General features: G+C 41.0%; 1 protein-coding gene and 2 long non-coding RNA genes across 6 annotated transcripts in view; 1 reads left to right on the top strand and 2 right to left on the bottom strand.

The window, feature by feature from the left end:
- LOC146504724 (uncharacterized) overlaps positions 1–15,164 on the top strand; it is a 236,660-nt gene extending 221,496 nt beyond the window's left edge. Inside the window, exons 2-3 of one of the 2 annotated variants that reach the window (XR_014877722.1) lie at positions 11,995–12,854; positions 13,572–15,164. This is a non-coding gene — a long non-coding RNA (uncharacterized LOC146504724). Of the gene's footprint in view, positions 1–11,597; positions 12,855–13,571 lie in introns of those variants that run through there. The other variant, XR_014877721.1, reaches the window with a different exon arrangement.
- LOC146504731 (uncharacterized) lies at positions 5,060–8,868 on the bottom strand. 3 transcript variants are annotated; one of them, XR_014877717.1, is made up of 8 exons: positions 8,259–8,868; positions 7,674–7,713; positions 7,480–7,526; positions 7,129–7,173; positions 6,429–6,458; positions 5,900–5,968; positions 5,618–5,692; positions 5,060–5,221 (listed from the first exon to the last, which is right to left on the bottom strand). It is a non-coding gene; the product is annotated as an uncharacterized LOC146504731 (long non-coding RNA). The 3 variants fall into 3 exon arrangements; XR_014877716.1 differs by lacking the exon at positions 7,674–7,713 and having other exon boundaries at positions 5,063–5,221; positions 8,259–8,866; XR_014877715.1 differs by having other exon boundaries at positions 5,063–5,221; positions 7,674–8,866.
- Positions 14,006–21,557, bottom strand: part of gbf1 (golgi brefeldin A resistant guanine nucleotide exchange factor 1) — a 72,420-nt gene continuing 64,868 nt past the window's right edge. Inside the window, 7 exon segments of the mRNA XM_085183400.1 lie at positions 14,006–15,948; positions 16,702–16,884; positions 16,967–17,144; positions 17,254–17,367; positions 18,586–18,687; positions 18,772–18,902; positions 19,668–19,818. Coding sequence (XP_085039526.1) covers positions 15,695–15,948; positions 16,702–16,884; positions 16,967–17,144; positions 17,254–17,367; positions 18,586–18,687; positions 18,772–18,902; positions 19,668–19,818 — 1,113 coding nt within the window. The 3' untranslated portion in view covers positions 14,006–15,694.

The raw sequence follows: 21,557 nt of genomic DNA on the forward strand, positions 1-21,557 counted from the left end.
CTCCTGAGGAAGTACAGGAAACATTAGGAAACATTAACAGAGCTATTATCTGTTATGTGAGTCAAATTTCCCCAGATAGTCTTGGTTGACATCAGGTGACTGTGAAAGCCACGGTGTGTGATCACGCCATTTTCATAATCAACTACTCAGTCTATTTGTCACAGGACAAACATGATCTCTCATAGCAACTTTGTAATGATTGTACAACTCTTTTACCTTTGACGAGTGAAGCCTAACATGCAGCAAAGTGCAACAATGTCTCTCTGTGTGGGTCAAGAGTTCAGGGCATGCCTTTAATTTCTTGCCTGTCTGTAAATGACAGTGTCATGGCATGAATAATCCTTCAGATTTTACCAGTAGAAAAGTAAAACAATTACACTGTCTCATCAGGATAAACCTCAAAGACTCCTCTTGTGTCTTTGCACATAATAATCACAGAAGAAAAGAAAGGAATTGATTTTTAATTGCTCTTAATTTCAGGAGATTTTCCAACCTGTTGGTTCAAAAGAGCCAAAAGAAAATCCTCATCGATGTTGGAGTAAAAACTAGATGCTTTTATTGGAATATACACTGATAATGCTGACTGTCCTGTCATTGTAAACCAGCCAAAATACATAAATAAGACATTGTGATCATGCTGAAGATCACAGACAGCAGTCCAGGCGTCAGGTGGGATAAAGGAGCTGAAACATCACCTGATAAAGAGAAAAATAGACTGAATGAATAAAAGAAGACTTCTTCATTGCACATTTTCCACCAATCACAAGCCTCTCCTTTCACTCTAGACTTTTGACCAATCACCGATCAGGATGAATTGCACTACTGTGCATCCCCGTTCGCGGTTTTCTGTGCTACAGAGGTGCTTCTTACAATCGTCATGCTAACTTATGCTGTGAAGCTGTAGTCCTGCCACTGCAGGCTCCACATTAGAGATCAGCAGGTATGAAATCTCTGCCTGATGGATGGAGTTTTACTTTAGTGGCAGAAATGATCACCTCCATCCTCAAAAACTCACAAAAGCCAAACAGCAGCTCTGTGTCGTCACAGACAGATGTTCAAAGTTAACTCAGCTGAAAGAAAAACAAAAATCTGATGTTTATTTTCTCTTGGCAGACGTTACAGGAGTCTGTCTGCTCGGACTACAAGACTCAAAAACAGTTTCTACCATCAAGCCATACGACACCTCAACCACAACACTTAAACACACACAACACACTCAGAAGCTGCAGCTTGACAAGTGTTTAATCTGCACTGGTCACTTCACTTTATTGTTATTGATATTTATATTTAAAAAGTGCAATACTGTAATTTTCTGCTGCTCATTCCTGTGCAATATCACATCTGCCCTCCGTCATATTTCTTTTCAAGATTTTCTTATTTAATCACTAGTGTACATATATTTATATTTATAGATATATTTAGTCATCTTTTCTCGTTTACCATGTCTCTCTAATATATGACCAACAAAACATTTTTCTCCTTCATTTCTGTCACACAAAGCTGTATGAGACGTTCCTCGCGGTTAGTATCATGGTTGCTAGGCAACCTGAACAGCGCGACGAAGGCTAGACCCCATTTCACACGCCTCTCACTTCCGCACTTCTCGTACTTATAGTACGCACCGTACGTAGTCCACGTAGTGCACGTACTACGTACGGTGCCTCCATTACTAACGCCGTTAAAAGGAGTTTTTCCGCAGCAAACTGAACGCTGATTGGCTGGCTGCTCTCACCTGTTAACGCGTCACAGGTAAAGTTTCATTCAGCATCTGAAGTGAAAAACTCTCAAATCATCCAGCGGCTTTTCTGTGGCTCGGAACTTTTATCGCGATATCAACAACAACTCTCTGCCGGAGGGTACATAGTAACGGTTGCTAAGCAGTCGCTAGGGGCGGGGACAATGGAACAGTCATTTACTGTGACGTAATCGGCTTGCCTTTGAACCTTTGAACTTCTGTTTGACGTCATCAGCCAAAAAAGCCATAAATAGGAGCAGGAACTGTCTCTGAAACACAAACTTGCAACTTGCATTTTACACGCTTTCAACCTGGAAGGTCCATTTCAGACGCGATCAACTCAAAAGCTAACAGATAGTCATTTAAGCCGTTCTAACATACAAGCATTAGAAATGGAAAACATAAATACTGAGAACATTAACGAACTGACAGCTGCTCGTCTTCGTCCTGTCATCGATTCCTTCTTTGCAAATATGACAGCTGAGCAGTGGCGTTCCATTAAAGCAGGAAAGCCTGACATCACCACGAAGACTCTTCTGGCTGAGGCCATTATAGAGACCATTGAAATAGCGTCGAAGCATTTTCAAACGCTCGCCCAGAATGCCAACATTGAAGTCTCGGAGGAGGCTGTTTTGGAAAACATGGGCAACATACTTCCCGAGCCTTTGGTGGAAGCTTTGAAAGCAGACCATCACGGCCACGAGGATAGCACCAAAAACTTCAAGCAGCTCTTTGTTAAAGAGGTTCTGCTGAGTGTTCAATCTGCTCAGTCTGCTGACAGTCAAACAGGCTTAACTTTAGAAAACCAGCACATCATTCCTCCAAATCGACTGAACAAAATGATCCATTTTGGTGGGAGAATGATTCGAGCTTTCATCTCCATGATGAAGTCTGTCGGCAGGAGCGCTGACACCGTCAGCCTCACTGATTCAGAGGTGGACGCTGACATTTTAGACTGCCAAGATGTCCCAGAAGAACAGCTGGATGGCCAACAGGAGAGACTCGTGATAGGCTCAGAGGACAGCTTAAATACAGCAACTCAGAAAACTGTGGAGTTTGTCCTCCAAAAGGCTGTCGCTGAGCTTTTCCCAGCTGTGGATCAAACTGAAGATCCTGAGTCGAAGAAGCTGAAATCAGCAATGATCAAAGAGAGCGAGCAGTTTGCAAAAGAGCTCACTCGTTCAGTCGAGGCAGAGATTCAAAGTTCCTCAGAGAGCGATGAAGTTATCACTCCTGCATCGTTTAAAGGTAAGTTGGAGCAGCCACTAAAAAACACCGCAGCTAAGATTAAAGCGTTCTTTGCGAAGCAGTTCGCCAAAGCAACGATTCTTCGCGCGGTCAAAAACATCAGGGCAACATTTAAGAGCACGAGGAAGGACGAAAGCAGTGAGTCAGTGGAGAAGCTGGTTGATGATTTTCCGCTTCAGACCGTAGAAGATCTGAGCGACGATGAAACCTGTGAGCTCAAACTCTTTAAAAACATTTCTATGGGCAAAAGTCCGGAGTTCACCAAGCAGCTCACAGAAATGCTCGCCCACCACGCTTCCCCCGCGGCACCTGAAACTTTTCCTGATCGTTTCAGAAGAGCCTACATCAACAGAAAGGTCAGAGTTTTCATGGCAGTCATGAGGTGGTGGTTTCACACCCAGGCTGAGAGCCAGAGTCAGAGCGTGATGCTCGCATTACGTGGTGCAGCGTCAGTGTCAGAACCACAGACGAGCGTCCCAACATCCCAGCCAGAACCTGACCAAACTATGCCAGACGCTTCTCACCGTAAAGCTCATATCAAAATAATCCTTTACAAATTATTTAGCCGTATAGCTAAAAAATTAAAGATCATGTGCATTTGTGTCTCTGAGAACATCCACAGTTGGGTGCTGGAAGAAGTATGGGACCAACTGCAGGATAAAGAGCTTATTATAACTCCCCGAAACCTTAAAAACCTTGAGAAGCACATTCTCAAAGACCTGCGCGATGTCTTTGGGAGTGTAGAAAATGTTCAAGTAGCTCTGGAGTTACAGAAATCCATCGCTGCGAGACTCATTGCAACGAGCTTGACTGAACATCTGTCAAAAGAGAAAAAGCCGTCTGCCATCGTCAGGTTTTTCACTGCGCTGGCCAAAGCCATCACCAAGCCGTTTAAACGCACAACTTGAAATGGTGGCTTTGAACACCAACTCGGTATTCGTGTCTTTTTCTTTCAGACCAATACCTAAATACATAACATCACAAATGTCGTAGCAAGAGAGAAATTTGATAAGAAGTGATTCGAGTCCCCCGACCGGTCTCGGCAGATGGCCGCCCCTCCCTGAGCCTGGTTCTGCCGCAGGTTTCCTCCCGTTGAAAGGGGGTTTTTCCTGCCCGCTGTCGCCACGTGCTTGCTCATAGGGGATCATCAGATTGTTGGGGTTTTCTCTCTTGCATTGTAGGCTCTTTATAACATAAAGCACTTCCAATCAGCTTTTGTTATTGGGCCCTATTTAAATACAATTGATTAGACATTTTTAAAAATTCAAAATCAATAAAACAAATTCAAAATTTAAACTTGTATTTGTGTCTCTTTTTATTTTCTGTCTTCATATTCAACAGGCTAAATAATGAAACTCACTGAACTTTATCTTGTTTGCTTTTGCGACGTATAAAAAGGTCAAGTTAGGCGTGCAATCGTATAAACATGAGGCGGTACTGAAGCTCAAGCTCACTTGTCAATTAGAGGTCTCTTCCTGTTAACAGGGAGTTCCCATACGGGAAAAAAATATATTTTAAAATATATTTTGAAATGTATTTTAGCACATATATTTTTGGCTGTTTTTTCATATTTTGAAATATATTTATAAAATATATTAAAAATACAATTTAAACTTATTTAAAATCATTCAAAAATATATAAATTTAACCCTTCATATATTTCTAAGAAAACACATTCACATGTAACAGCTGAAAGAAATCTTTATTTGATGTTTAAAACATACATATAGCATATCAATCAGGCAAGGAATATTCATTTCATAATTTTATTCTCACTACATACTTAAACATTCTAAAAGAAACACACACACATATACACACACATATATGTGTGTGCATATGTGTGTGTGTGTGTATATATGTGTATGTATATGTGTGTGTGTATATGTGTGTATATATATGTGTGTGTGTATACACATATATATATATATATATATATATATATATATGTATACACATACACACATATATATACACACACACATATACACACACATATGTGTATACATATGTATACACACACATATACACATACACACACATATACACATATACACACACACACACACATATACACACACATATGTGTGTGTATATGTGTGTGTGATTCTATGAACATAAGTCAACATACTTAAAATGTAATTTCTTTTCCTTTTCCAGCAGTCTCAGTTCCCCCAGCTTTCACTGCAATCCTCAAAGCCCCTCTGGACACATTGGGAAACCTCTTCCTTACCGCCACTGTAACAAACAAAAGTCACAGTTCTATTACTTTTATCGGAGTTAAAATAAAAATATGATTTATGTTAGCTGGCTTCATTTAGCAAACAGATATTTCTGTTTATATAGATACAGATATTAATACAGATATATTTTACGCATAATTTTACCTCTTTTTTTTTCCTAGATGGAAAGTCTATCCAGTTCACATTACAGTAATGCTAACACCCCTTTTGGTCGTCTCTCCTTACCCTCCAGCATTCATAAATCTGTTGACCTTCTTTGTCTGAGACCAACCACTACAATGCATCATCACCTATTTGTATTGGTAACTTACTTTACAACCTATTTTAATTGTTGCAAAGTAAGTTACTTGTGCTGTATGCAATTTTAGATACACAGAAAGTCTTCACTTACTATATATGGCTGTCATAGTGTCCTTATCAAGGGCAGTTCTTCACTCTGCGCTGATGTCCGTTTTGCTCTGTCCTCCTATAAAAAGCTTGAACATTTGAGTGTTTGACTAGTTTTAGATTTCCAAAAATCTGATATTTGTACAACTAAACATTTGAACTACAATGATATGCTATTGAGAGATACTTTTATGGGTACTTTTTGGTAAAGAAACTGGTGACAGAGTTGTAGGCTTTTTAGAGTACTATTAGCTAACCATTTGAACTGACTTTCAAAGCTGTTTACCTTTTAAATTGCTGTGGATCAAAACCTCCAGTGGGAAGACGGCCATTAGAAGAACACGCACCATTGAACCTGAAAATAACAAAAACAAACAAAAAACAGAACAATATATAAGAGTCAGGTAGGGTAATAAATCTCTTCTGAAGCAATACAGTTCATTTTGGGTGAAAAACAAAACATTCCTCTAAAATATATATACTGACATCAGCAATCAACATCATGATTGTAATTATTTCCTTTTTAGTACATCTACTGCTGTGTGCATGTGTCAAGCACTACGACTGTATCTGTGCATATAAATTCACCATATATATCCTGCAAAAATGTTTTGTTATAGTCAAAAAAGGCCAACAAACAAAGGCATTCAATCAGAGGTGAGAAATTAATTGGGAATATCAATTATAGGTGAACTATTCTTTACCTACTAGCAATAAAGCTTCTTTAACCAAGAAGCTTGAAATATTTGAATGTAAAATAAAATAAATAAATAAATAATAAAAATAACATGATGTAATTAAAATGCACAACTTACATTAAGGAAATCTGTATTTGTATCCACAGGCTAAAAGTAAAGCAGTAAATGTGTTAGTAATAGTACAGGTATTTGTAAAAAAAAAAAAAAAAAAAAAAGAGGCAGTAACTGTGACTCTTCTAGTGGGATGCTAAATGCAGAGATTTATATTTACAGTATAATACTGCATGTACAGGTAGCTGTGTTGTGAACTGTAACTGAATATCAGAGAATCTCAGAGAATCTCACCATAATAATGCAAGATCTACACACTTTCAATTGACAAACCAACATCTAATTCTTAAAATATTTAGATCATGGAAATTAGGTATCAAAATATTAGATACCATAAAAACTTGAATAAATAGTAAATTTTCTAACAAATAGAAAACAATGTTATTTAATGTTATTGTGTTGTTATTATTATATTTTATTTTTGTAAATATAATGGCAGATAAATTGCATCATCAACAATTATTGAGGTCATGTACATGTATTGTGTCGATATATCGATTATTGTGATAGGCCTACTGTTTTGGTATCATAACAAGCTTGTCAAACATGCATGACCACTAAGCAATGTCTAAGCAGTAGTACTGGTCTGAATGTCAACAAACATAACTAGTGTTTTGGAAAATCTGTTAGAAAACAGTTATTTCAATAATTATGATTAGCATGTGACACAGACACTGCATAAAAAACTACAACAACAAATACTTACTTTAGGAGGATGGGGGAGGGCAGCGTGAGGTTGAGACTTTGACATCTGTAAGAAACAAATTCATGTATTACAAACAAGCCACTTAAAAATACATTAATGTGGCAGACTGTTCCCTGTTCAGATGCAGTGTATAAGTACAATCAGGGCTGTCACAACAATGGGGTGGGGCCAAGTGGCTGCAACCCTAGGTACAATGTGCAGGTATATATAATTACATATAATATATGTGAATAAAGCAAGAATCTGTTCAGGTTAGTCACTGTGCTGACTGATGCTTGCTAGGTTTATATGATTGCAAACTGCACAAAAACAACAACAGCAACAACATTAATGACAAACAAAATTACTTACATTTATGTAAATCTCACATCAGGAAGATCTGCATTCGATTTCATGGGCTGAAATAAATAGGCAGAAACATTACTGCTAAAAAAAACAAAAAAACAAAAACTTTAAAAAGCCTAAAAATGACTTAAAAAGCAAGGAAATGTGGAACATTGTAATTAGCGACCATTAATAAAGCATAACTGTGCTTTGTTTCTAACCTTGGTAAGTACTCTGTAGCCAGAAGGAGAGGTGGGATTTCTGTGAAAGCCAAATTAAATGTGAATAGGTTTTGATAGTTATTGTGTATAACAAGTGTAAACAGTTTTATTTGTATTTTTTTCCCTTTCTGAGAAGGCAGAATAATAAGAAAAGTCAAAAGTACGTCACAATATAATTAATTAAGTTACATATTTTGATTACCAAATTATGGAAGCGTGGAGCTGCCACCCAGGCAAAAGAAAAATAGAGCTATGTCACGTTATAACGTGAAATGTTTATTGTTCTAACATTATGCTTTTCATGTTTGTATAATATAATATCACGTTATTACAATATACATAATTATCACGTTCGCACAATATTGTACGGACGTGATAATTATGTATATTTTTCGTACAATGTTGTTCAAACATGTTGTTCAAACGTGAAAAGTATATTGTATAAACATGACAGTATATTGTTAGAACGATAAACTTTTCACGTTATAACGTGATATACTTATATTTCTCTTTTGCCTGGGTGGCAGCTCTACGCTTCCGTGCCAAATAAGCGAGAATAAAGTAATATTATATGAGAAAAGGCACCTGCTAGCTTGATGATGGAGGCTTCATAGACCGGCCACCCGCCTTTTGGCTTCTTGTCGCCACTCCACCAAATAAAGGTCCGTTTCCTCCATGCCGGCTAATTATTCATCCTCATTAAAATCTCGTATATGTTCAGTTGGCAGAATTGAGAATTTTACATCTTCCAACCACTTAATTAACGCGAACATAATCGGCTTGTTTCTTCCCGTCTCCTGTATCCGGCCGTTCCTCTCACTGTCGGAATTCGCGCCTCAGAGACGTCGTTATGTTTCAAAAAAAAAAAGGAAGAAAGAAAGAAAGAAACAGCAACAACTAATAAAGAGAGTTTTTGCACGTTCATTGCACATTTGTGGGAATGTTTAAATATTTAATTTTTATTAATTACTTTTCATTATATCTTTTTTTTTAAACCACCATGGCAATGCGCATGCGCATACTCTTCTGCACGCAAAGGGCTTTGGAGTAGACGTAATGTCGCAATGCATTGTGGGAGCGCAGCACCATCTTGGCAGGCCACGAATCGAAACAAGATTGCTACGAACCATTCTGAAACGTAGCTCAAAAGAAAATGACGGTATAGAGACAGATTGTGTCCAGAGGCAAAGAGACCCGTATGAAATATAGCCGTGGAGTAGAAACCCTGAAGACCAAACCGCTAGTGACTTAGCATGATCTACTTATGGAGTCTGTGGAGTCAGAGCATACACGGCGCACCAATTTCACAATTATAAATCTCTGGAGGCGCACATCCAATTCACCAAGGATTGGGTACAAGATTTGGCTATTTTTAAGCCTCCACGTTGTGAGTACGCCGTCATTCAAACAAAGGTAAGTCAGCTTGAGTACTGTGAGTAAAATGCGTTTGATTCCCCCGAACATTCAAATTAGTGCAGCATAAATTCATTCATGAGGGGAAATTACAGTGAGAACACGTGGAGGCTCTGTTAGAGGGATAACATAGTGAGTTCAGTGCATTGATGTGACATTGTCCTGAAGGATTTAGTTATTCTCTATGGTTAAAGAAATTGCACTAATTAATTCATATTTATTATAAATAATCCTAATTACACATCTTGCTTCCTTGTTTGTGTGCTGTGTCACTAAAAATACATTCTGTTTTAGTTTTATACATTGATTAATGACCTGCAGAATCTCCTTATCATATTAGGTGTCCATAATTGTCACTTAAAGTCGAACATTATGTTTTCTCCATCTTGAAAGTGATTACATCCTTGCATTGCATACTTTAGGTTCATTTTTTGCTGATAGGTTTCTAAAAGGAAACATGCAGATTTAAAATATAACATGCAGGGTTCTATAGATGGATACATAAAAACACTTTATTTGTTACATTTATGATAAATGGATTTGAAAGTAAATAAAACACATTTATGTCGGCCTTGGCTTATTAAAGTTCTTGTCTTTAAATGAACTTTGTCTGTGTGTGTTTCAGGTACTGCACTCTTAAAGACTGAATTGCAGCATTGCAGCCACAGGTCACTGTGAGCATCACAGGGAAGGTTGAAGACGCCCACTGCAGCTGTATGGCCGGAGTCGTGGAGACCTGCAGCCACGTCACTGCTCTTCTGTTTAATGTAGAAGCAACAGTGAGGATCTGTGGCACAAGGACTGTTACAGATGAACCTGCATACTGGGTTTTGCCTGGTAATATGACCAAGATACAGCCAGAGGTTGGCCATAAGATAGACTTCTCCTCTTCAGCTGCCCTTAAAAAAGGTTCTTGATCAAAACATAAACAGACCATCCGTATTGAAAGGTAAAAGAAGCCGTCCTCAAAAAAGAAAAGTTCCACCTGCTACTGTGGAGGAGTTGGATCAACTGATGGGACAATATTTTTCCAAGCATAGTTCTGTTCTGAATAACCCATAATGTTTTAGTTTAGGGGGGCATGTAAATAATTTGCATTTACTGAATATGTACTTACTAAGTACCACTGTTCAAAAGTTGAATAAAGAAACAAAGAAATGTTTGCCTATTTTTAATTAAAAGCACTTTGTAGAACATCAGATCAGTTACAATGTAGAATCAATGTTATGTATAGTTTACAAATGACAAAATGTTCACATAAAATCATGACAGCATTTAAACAATATCACCCACTGCTAGCATTCTGTAATTTACTGTCTCTTTTGAAAACTTATCACTACATAAACAGCACAAGACTTAAGAGTATTTAACAAGAGTATTTTCCCCTGGTTTTACTAACACACTGGGGCACATGTTCACCAAAACGCAGCAAACCTTTGCCATCTTATCCAGGAGGGTCACCTTTTTACCCACACATGGAAGAAGTAATCTGATTGGCATGGTGGTGTGTAGCATGTAGTTTGAAGCAGGGATTTTGTAGTGCCCCATGTGTAGTGTTGGAACCCGGTCAGGATTTATTTCATTCATTTCATAGGCTGGTTTGCTGCAATAATGCCAAATAATTAGCAACTCTATAAATAGAAGGTAGTTCTGCATGTTTGTTCTATGATCTCAGAGCGCATTGAAAATAAAACTAACAGGCTATAAAGAATAATATGAACTTATTTAGAACTTACCTGAATGAAAATACTGGAGCAAACCAACAGATCTGGGGATGGTAGAGAACTGAATATCAGCTCGTCTCACAGCTGCTATCCAGGCTAGACGCCTTCTTTTGGTAACATCCAACACATAAGCTCCCTCATGATGCTTCCAGGTGAGGAAACAATGAAAAGAGAGCCTGTTTTCAAGCTTATTCCTTTGCCGGTAGTGCAATCTAACATTACAACCGGCCACACAGCAAGCATTTGTTTGGCCTGCTAATATGGCGCCTCGACCAAAAATCCTGGCTACGCCCCATCCCGTAAGATCACGCTCCAGAGTCCTATTAACGTATGGATCTAGAAAGAAGACGCTGCATTTTTAACTCTGAGGGAGATGGAGAATGAGCCTATTTCCAAAAAAGTGGAGTGTGTTCCTTTAAGTACGATATTGTATATATTGTCAAAAACTAAAGTGTACATAGCAGTTGTTGTATCTTGTTTACTGTATCACTGACAGATAATTTCAAAGTCAATGAACGCTACATTATAGTGAGATATTGTGTAATGTGAAATACTGTAAGCAAATGAATAAACAACCTGATTCGTGATAGACGTTTGACTCTCTTTTGTTTGAATCCAACTGTTTTTTGCAGATGTGCATAAAACATGTTACTTTTAGTATTATTATCATCATTATTGCACTAAATACATTTTAAATAAAGGATACTTTGATATACATTCTACTGTAAGGTTGGAAATGTATTTTCTTCACCCTAAGATGTGTTTTGAAATGTATTTTGGTTTGAAAGAAATATATTTTCAATTTCAAAAATATATTTTTTGGAGCATCACAAATACAAAATATATTTACCATATATTTGAAATATATTTTGGCCAGGAAAAATGTATTTTTTTACCGTTTGGGAAAAGGGACAAAAAAGTTATTTTGCACATACATATACATATATACACACTAGGGCTGCCACAATTAGTCGACTAATCACGATTACGTCGACTATTAAAATCGTCGACGACTGATTTAATAGTCGACGCGTCGTTTGAAGCTTTGTAAGATCCCAAAAGACGCAGGAATAAGTAGTAGGATTTAAGAGTGTAATAACGGACTGAAACAGAAGATGGCAGCACTGCATGTACAAGGATGCCAGCTGCCGTTAAACCCCGAAGAAGAAGAAGCTGTGTCCCAGAATTCATAGCGCAGCCCAGCTCAGTTTCCAACAATGGCGGCAGCTAGTTAGTTTTAATATTACTCTTATTATTCTTTCTGGGTCACAAAATAAACGTTTAACATATTTTCAGGCGAGAATGTAGCTGTGTAAACCTCAAATATCTGCTCAGTTTATCAAGACACCACATATTTTCAAAAGCGCTCCGACGTTTTCGGAGACGTCTGTTAGCCACTAGCTCGATAGCTAGCCGGGGCTAGGCTAACTAGAGCCGTGAGAACACCGGACTCCCGGCTAATCGTTTTCAAACCCACCGCCGTCTTTCACTACTCAGGTTAAACATGATATATAAGTCACTTAGATAACTTAAAAATGTTATTGTTTGGCTTTTTTAGTATTTTATTTGTTCCTGAGTAAATCGGTTTGGCTGAGATTAAAGTTATAGTTTTTACACAGCTGAATAAACTTCAAGCAGACAGCTGATTATCAGAAGTGTGAGATGCTGAGAATTTACTCCGGTGTACTGTTATATTTTAGATAGCAAGGAGTTTATTAAACTTCACCAAAACAATCTGCAAATGTCATTAAAATTTAATAAACTATCATCTTGTCTTTATTTTTAGTTAGCACATACCTTAAACACTTCAAGCTGTAAGCTAATGATAGTTATATAAGAGCAGATGCTGCTGGTGCAATAATCTGTACGTTTTACGTCCAATGGATGATGATCTGATTAGTCGACTAATCGCAAAAATAACCGGTGACTAGTCGACTATCAAAATAATCGTTTGTGGCAGCCCTAATACACACACAATAATGTTATATGTTAGTTATCCCAGTTGTATTGCAACATATTAAAAATGTGAGACACACCACACCCAGTGTTGCCAACTTAGCGACTTTGTCGCTATATTTAGCGAGTTTTCAGACCCCCTTAGCGACTCTTTTTCTAAAAAGCGACTAGCGACAAATCTGGCGACTTTTTCTGGTATTATTGGAGACTTATTTATGACGACTTTTTGACGTGAAAACGCGTATCGCTCTCACTCTCAACAAGCAGCGGTGCTGCCGTGGGCGCCTCACCCGTGCCAAAGCGCTCACGGGTGGAGGATAGTCCTCCCCCAGCTGCTATCAGGGCAGGAGACGTTCACACCTGTGCGTCCAAACTGCAAATGAATCGCGCATGAGTTCTTCTTTTACTGATAGGCTGTTTTGTGGATCACAAGGTTTAAAACTACTTATAAACACACACTCTCACACACAAAGTAACTCCACCAGAGTGCCAATTTCGGGTCACTTTTGCCAGTCCAGGCCTGGATAAAGGAGCAGGGTTGGAATTGTGACATTAAAAAACAATAATTGCTAAAATAAATTTAATTTGCAGTTCTAAATAAATTCTAACTGCATTTAGGACGTTTTTTACTCACTTTATGTCTCTTCCACAACGTTATTTCTCTCCAACAACGTAGGTTACAATTACATTAGCATGACAAATTATGCAAATTAGGTGATGACGTCATTTGGCGACTTCTAGCGACTTTTAGGACAGCCAATAGCGATTTTCCTTACTAAGGAGTTGGCAACACTGACCACACCAGGTAAGACCCCAGGCTGTGTAAAGATGAGACAATCCAGCACATAACAGCAGGGTGCAAGATGCTAGCAGGCAGGACATACATGGAACGCCATAACCAAGTGGCCGGCATAGTGTACAGAAACATCTGTGCCGAGTGTGGCCTGGAAGTACTGAGGTCAAACTGGGAGACACCACCAGGGTGGTGGAGAATGACCGAGCTAAGATCCTGTGGGACTTCCAGATACAGACGGACAAAATGGTGGTGGCTAACCAACCGGACATAGTGGTGGCAGACAAACAGAGAAGACGGCCGTAGTGATCGATGTGATCGATACCGAATGTGTTGTTTTTGCTTAATCCCTTCATTAAGAGTATTTCTCCGTGTTCTTAACATGACATCAGTTGAGAAAAGTCTACATTCAGAATGAATACATAAGCAGACAGCAGGAGGAGCACTTTCTTACAACATATTTATTACATAGTAAAAAGTACATTACCTTTCATTTATATACATTAGACATTATATTCACGGAATTTCCTGTTCAAGTCACAATCAGCTTCTGATAAATCTACGATGCCATCCAACAAATAAACAGCTTACATGTTGGGGGCTCTATAAGGCCGTAGTGTTACCTGACACACATACACTGCATCTATGCCATCGTACTGCAGCAGCTCGGTCCATTTCAATAAATAACACAAAACACCAGTGAGAGAAGGACTGCTGCGAATGGTTTCCAGTCAGTTTGACATCAGATGGTCATTACACCAGTGAGTCAGCACATGTATGGAAGCAAAGAGGAGCAGCTGACTCAAACTGAGGACGTGTTGTGGAAATGTTTTAACTTCTGTTGGCAACCTCTCTCTAGAGAAGAGGCTGTAATCTCAGTGAGCCTTTTACCTGGATAAATAAAGGAGAACAAGAAAACCAGCGGTCTACATGGGTGATTCCTCTCTGCTACGAGGCTGCAAACTTCAGATGTTCCGTCTGTCAAATCAAAGATGCATGTCCGGAGAAGGTGGCGTGACAGCGTGGCGAGCTCCTCTCAGACTCTTCCTCATGCATCACGTACCAGAGCAGTGCAGAGCGCGCTCGCTACAGACCGACACTGGAATGTTTACGCCTCATCTGGCTGCTCGTTGAAGGTTAGAAGGTGCAAGCTTGGGGCAAAACGATGCATCGAACTTGCTGATGTGGTCATGCCTTCTGCAACATCAGACTGTAGCCTAGGCTCTGGGAATCTAAAACATGCAGATCATATAATCCTCACAACTCACCGTCCTTCTTATCTTTAGGTTGTTGTGAAGCACAGACATACAGGAGCAAAGCAAGAGTTCAGCTCGGGGCAAAGAGAGACTCCTGCAGGTGTTTCTGGTGTAAAAACATAACTCAGTCTAGATGAGATGTTTCCATTCCTCCCAACATGAATCCTGACGACGAGGTGGGGCAATGAAAACACTTCACTCAGAAGCTATTTACACGACGGGGCTGTGTTTGCTGATATCCAGAGCCAAACGACACCGTCTGGCACTGAATGAGCAGCGTGTGTGTCAAATATACAGGATGTGCAGTGTTTTCGTCTGTACGGCTTCATTCTTATGTAAAACAAAGCAGTGAGGCACAGGCTGACCCCCGACACTGTGTGTGTCACGACTCGAGCAGACCATCATCATTGGCACTACAAACCTCTTAGAAACCTTAACACATCTGTACTATTTATTTTAAAAACAATAAATAGTAATCAACGTCAGCTTTCTGAACCCATCACCACCGAGCTCAAAGAGAACAACTAACACGCTGTGTTGTTCATCCGTTTACAGACTTACAACAGTCAAAAACACAAATATATATCAATAAGTTCGATCTGTGGGTTTAAAATTACTGCCTGACTTAAAATAAATGCACGGTGAACGCTGCTGAAAATCGCTCTCAGTGGGTCGCACTAACCCCTCAAAGACTGGTTTCTAAACCAAACCTTCACCTGTTGGGTTTTCCTACAATAACATCAGTGCTGAGTTTTTATCACCAGGTTTCCATTCTGGAGGATTTCCCCTTTAAATGTGGTCCTACTCCATGCCCCATCTTAAGCTGCAGCTCTTCCAGTTGTTAAGGAGAGAGCAGCATGGCTGGGGGGCGGCTGGACTTTACTGGACCTCGTCGGAGGGAGTTGTCGATCTGGGAGCAGGAAGCAGCGGTACAGGGGATGTGGCCTCTATGAGGGCGGGATTAAGAATGATTGGCAGGGACATGGGTGGGACTCCCACCTGCAGAGGAGAAGCAAGGGGCTGCAGAATGAGGGGGGACTGGCCTAAAGGTGAAGGACCCTGGACAGGAGAGGTTGTTAATGGCACTGGCATGGGAGGAATGGAGGGGGGGACCGGAGATGATCGGCCTGATCCTGGAAGACAAAACGAGAGAACAGTGATTCAGTCTCTGTCCTACATCAGTTATCAGCCTGCAGCATGAGGCCTACAGTCTCACTTGGAGCAGTTTGGTGTTTTCGTTGCAGTCTTTGGAGCATGCTCTGACCTCGGGATGAATGTGCTGATCCACGGCTACAAAAACTGACAGTCCTCAATGTTTCTGATGGAAATGACTTAATATGGCCATGAATCTGTGATGGGCCGTAACAACTACTTCTTTAGGACTCATATATACTTGGCATTGAGTTACCACAAGCACGAATACTGCAGACTGCAACATTTCTGACTACTTGGATACACCTGGCTGCTAATTACCCACCTGCAGAAGCAGCAAGGACTCCCCTCAGGTTTCACACACTACTATTAACACTGACAGTGTGTAACAGGCCACGTTGTTTCCATGCAGACTGCTTTTACAACCATGTGTGTAAGAATGGGTGAATTCCTACTGTGGTAGGATGCTATTCGTGCAACGAGTCCAGTCATCCAGTCTCACTGCTAAATATTCCACAGTTAGTGGTAGGCCACTCATGACCTCAGCTGAACAGTGGCTGAGCCATTCGGCCCCGTGGGTTTTCTAACATCAGGTTTCCACTTACACACAGACGTCATTTAGACCATTTAAAAGTTTTGCCATTTTATCCACCTGCCGTTAAACAAATGAATATCCTGCATGTATTTGTCCCCTGACGGAGATCAAACTGTGCTATAATAGAGGAAAGTTTTACCGTTGGCACTGGCGGGTGGAGGCTCCAGTGGTGAGGCCGGCCTGCTGGAGCTTTGAGCCACTGTGGAGTTTACTGGGGCTTGGGCGGGTGTTTGCATGGGAGGTGGAGACACCTGAGGTGATGGGGGCCGGCCTGCTGGGGTTGTCAGCTGCACCGACTCTGCTTGAGGATTGGGTACTGCATCTAAAATGAAAGATGATACACCGGGTAAAACTGGTGACGGTACAAGCTCAAATTTACAGGTTGTCATGTCAGTGCGTCACACCTGGTATGATAGTCTGTTTGAAGAGCTCCTCCCTCAGTAAAGGCAGGAAACAGACAATTCTTTCCCAGGTTATTTCCCACAGGTCAGAGTATCCTGTCCTAGAGTCAGCACTGTGGAAGATGCCTGCTGTGTCCATAACCAGCAGCATGTTCTTCAAAGACTCAGGGATGGCTTCCAACTACACGAACACACAGGTACACAGTCTACACACACCTTTCTCTCATAGTGACAGTCATAACTACCATGGTATTTTGTTAATGTGGACATAAGAATTATATTCTCCTTACCAACAAGTCACTTGAGCCAGCATGCATGTACTTATCCATGAAGTCCAAAATGGTGAGCCAGAGGGCAGCAAAGGTGGGCAAGGACAGCAGAGGAGAGAGGTGCTGTAGGAAAACCTGGAAGACAATCACACGTCAGAAGAAAATCACCACCTAAACTCAAACTACAGCTAAGAGATGTAGACAAGATGAACCAATGACAGAGCGACTTTTATTAACATTGATTAGCCACAACATTAAAGGCACTGACAGGTGAAGGGAATACAATTCAGGATCCTGTTGGAATGTAATGTTCTTCTGAGCAACCCATGTGGTGGGCCGTAACTTTGACACGTGGCACCGCCTGAAAACTGCTACAGGCAGTGTTTATGTGAATCTGCCATTCTTCACAAGGCCAAATCAGGGGAGCTGCCCTGCATGCCCTGTATGCCCTGCATGTCCCCTCGTGCCCTGCATGTCCCCTCTGCCCTGCATGTCCCCTCTGCCCTGCATGTCCCCTCGTGCCCTGCATGTCCCCTCGTGCCCTGCATGTCCCCTCGTGCCCTGCATGTCCCCTCGTGCCCTGCATGTCCCCTCGTGCCCTGCATGCCCTGTGTGCCCTGCGTGTCCCCTCTGCCCTGCGTGTCCCCTCTGCCCTGCGTGTCCCCTCTGCCCTGCGTGTCCCCTCTGCCCTGCGTGTCCCGTGTGCCCTGCATGTCCCCTCTGCCCTGCATGTCCCCTCTGCCCTGCATGTCCCCTCGTGCCCTGCGTGTCCCGTGTGCCCTGCATGTCCCCTCTGCCCTGCATGTCCCCTCTGCCCTGCATGTCCCCTCGTGCCCTGCATGTCCCCTCGTGCCCTGCATGTCCCCTCGTGCCCTGTGTGCCCTGCGTGTCCCCTCGTGCCCTGCGTGTCCCCTCGTGCCCTGCATGTCCCTCGTGCCCTGCATGTCCCGTGTGCCCTGCATGCCCACAGAACTCGACCGATCAATTGCTTATGTTTCAGTGCCAGATACCACAGGAAACATTCTAGGCACTATATCCATCTCTGTCATATATATCTAGGTCAGGGCTGTTTTGGTGGTACTTTGGGAACTTAAACAATATTAAGCTTGATTTAAACTTCTGCAGGAAATGCATCACCTAATTTGCGTGGTATCCTAACACTGCAACCTTCCATGGCATTCAAATTGTTGTGGTATGCATGTAGTTTGCCCGACGTAGTTATATTTCTCAGGTTCACGTCAGCATAGGGTTAAAGTGGGGTTCCAGTTACGACATAGATCTGACGCAGGTTGGAATGTTGGTTTAACTTGTGTAACTGTGGTTGTGTGCAGTGCAATACGTGATGCTTTCAACCTTTGACAACAGCGTGCAGGCTCTCATTCTGGTCTCCTCCATCCCACCAACATCTGCTGGGCTAATGTTGTCAAGCAGCTTGGTCAGCAGGGGGAAAAGCACCTGACAGCCAACAAAGAAACACGAATGAAAAGTGAACAAAGGTGTCTTCACAGTCCTGAAATAACACAGACATTCAGCATTTACCTTGTTGAAACAGGACTCCCATTCAATTGCATCAAGTGTCTGCAGATCATGAACAAGCAGCGCCCTCTGGAGGTAGGTGAGGGCCTGCATGCGAACCGGTCGCCTGGCATCACAGCACAACCAAGCAATCCCTGTGGGAGTGACATTGAGTGGAGCTGTGACGAAGACACTGATATGAACATAAACTGCATGACAGAGCTGAAGCAGAAATCTGAGAGAAAACTAAACGTGTGGAAAAAAGAAAATGGCACCTAAAAAAAGACTAGAAACAGTAGCACACGTACACTGAAAGAGCAAGCATGAGAGATCCGTTATAACAACACAGATCTACCAGAAATTCAGATTCTTGTAAAAAGCATGTTGTAAGACAATATTCAAGACTGCATTTGGTCTACATTAAGAACAGAAACAAAAAAAGTTTATTCTATGACAAAAAATACACCAAGTACTTCAGACATGTTGTAGTATACACAACACCTAAGATCAGGAATATCCACCACCAGCCTATTAGACTGAACGTCAGCTGAAGTCAGATTACTGAGGACTATCTCAGCTCCAGGATGGAGCACGTCAGGGATCCTGCTAAGAATTCCCTGAGTATCTGAACAGGGACTAGTTTTCCATAATGAGGGAAAACAAAGTCTGGTCACAATTCTTCACAAGACACATTTAAATAAATACATTTTCAAGTTTTGAGTTAAGAAATTTTGCGCAATTGATAAATTTCTAATGTTTAAAATGTTAAATAAGACTTCTGAATTTCCTAAATGCTGATCTTTATTACCAAAACCCCTTTGTTAATTTAACTGCCAAGAAGACTTTAGAAAACTCTAGTTTTCAGCTCCAACCAGGTGTGTGTGTGCACGACAGTCAGAGAGCACAGAAGAGTTTCCTACCTTGCAGCAGGGGGCACCAGCAGCTGGTCCACAAAGTCTGAGAATCAGCCTCGATCTTCCTGCTGGAGGCCTCCAGATGGCACTGCTCCTCTGCCCAGGAGTTGTAGATGCTGGCAGCCCGGGTGTGCAAGGTGTGCATCAGATCTAAGAGCTGCACCCCCCCACACACAAAAACCAGCATTAATAATAAGGAGATGTCCAGCTTTGTGTCTGCAGTTCAAACGTGACGAATAAAACCCCGTACAGACTATTTAGATGTTTACTCAGTTTCTACTAGCAGCAAGGATGCAGTGAGTTAATGGTACTGTGACAGTAAACAGTTTGATCAATCACATAACAACAGACTATATATGTTATACAGACATTATATTATGAAGTCCTGCAATTCCACTTGAATAATAGGGAGATTATTCATATTTATGCTTTAATATAAAAGCACTGCTCTTCTTGTTAATAGTTTATTTGGTCAATGCATTTTAAACCAGTTCATACAGAACTAATAATTAATTTCATCATGAACTAATATGCTGACTATTTTTTCCATGAATTCACAGGAAAATATTTCAAAACTACTGGTGAACACAACAAAATGGTTTAAATGTTTGTCTAAACAGTTACATTTACTAAGTTCTTCACAAGCTGCTCTTCATTAGTTGGTAATGACATCAGTAAATGTGATCAAGGAAAACACACCATGTTTGTCCGAGAGGAGGTGGAGTGTCATCATACAAAGAAACGACTTGAATGAAACAAAATAAACTCAAATTTGTACGTAAGTATTGTAGTTACCACTGGGTACAAAACAAGGCTCTTTAAAATAAGAGAAGAATTTTAAGCCATGTTAGTTTAACAGCCGTAGCAGCAGGTACAGGAAGCAGTGAAGATGGTTTTGTTTAGGAAAAGAAGGAGACGAGTCAAAGCACTGACATCTAATCCACGACGCAGACTGCACTTTGGTTTGTAATGTTTACTTCCTGTTTGTGTATATATATATATATATATATGTACATTAATTGGATGTTAAATCCAGACCAACAACACAAAAATGTTCAAACGTCCATCCAACTCTGAACATGCTGACTCAGGCTACGTCCACACGTACCCGGGTATTTTTGAAAACGCAGATTTTTCTATGCGTTTGCACCTTTCGTCCACACGTCACTGAAAACGGAGATTTCTAAAAACTCCGGCCAGGGTGGAGATTTCCTAAAACTCCGTTTTTGCATTCACGTGTGGACGAGAAAAAAGGAGAAAACGCAGAAAACGCAGCGTCAAAGGTGTGCGCCTTTTTTGACGTCACACTGTGCGCCACGTTATTGTTTCGGTGAAATGAATTTCTACAATACTGTTACTGTTAATTGTCTCTGCAGTGTTTAAATACTTACATATACACACACAGTTACTGTCCCTCCACACATACGACTCGGTTCTGCTTCTATGCCCCAGCTTTGTTTACTATTTCCCGCCGAGGCTTCTAGACTTCTGATTGGCCAACATTTCTGCACGGTTAGGAATATAGCGCCACCTGCTGCTTTGGCATGTTCCTAGCAGTTTCCTTCATTCCTGCCTTTACGTGTGGACGGGATTATTTTTTAAAACGAAAACGGAAAATCTCCGTTTTCAAAAATACCCGTGTACGTGTGGACGTAGCCTGAATGTGGAGTTGACACTGAGGTCTGTTACATAGAAAAACGGACGTACGGAGATGACAGCTGACATGGATTTACAGCTGTAAGAGTCCTGATGCAACACTTTAAGCTGCACCTAAAACTCCATCTGTGACCCAAACCAGGCGTCTAACATGACACTGCAGTCAGTGGGAGGAGCTTCAGCTGAATCAGAGATGTGTGGGTAAAGCGAGATGGGACAGCTGGGTTCTCATCATTAGAG

The sequence above is a fragment of the Neolamprologus multifasciatus genome, chromosome 13 (genome assembly GCF_963576455.1).
Source record: "Neolamprologus multifasciatus chromosome 13, fNeoMul1.2, whole genome shotgun sequence".
Classification (NCBI taxonomy): Eukaryota; Metazoa; Chordata; class Actinopteri; order Cichliformes; family Cichlidae; genus Neolamprologus; species Neolamprologus multifasciatus.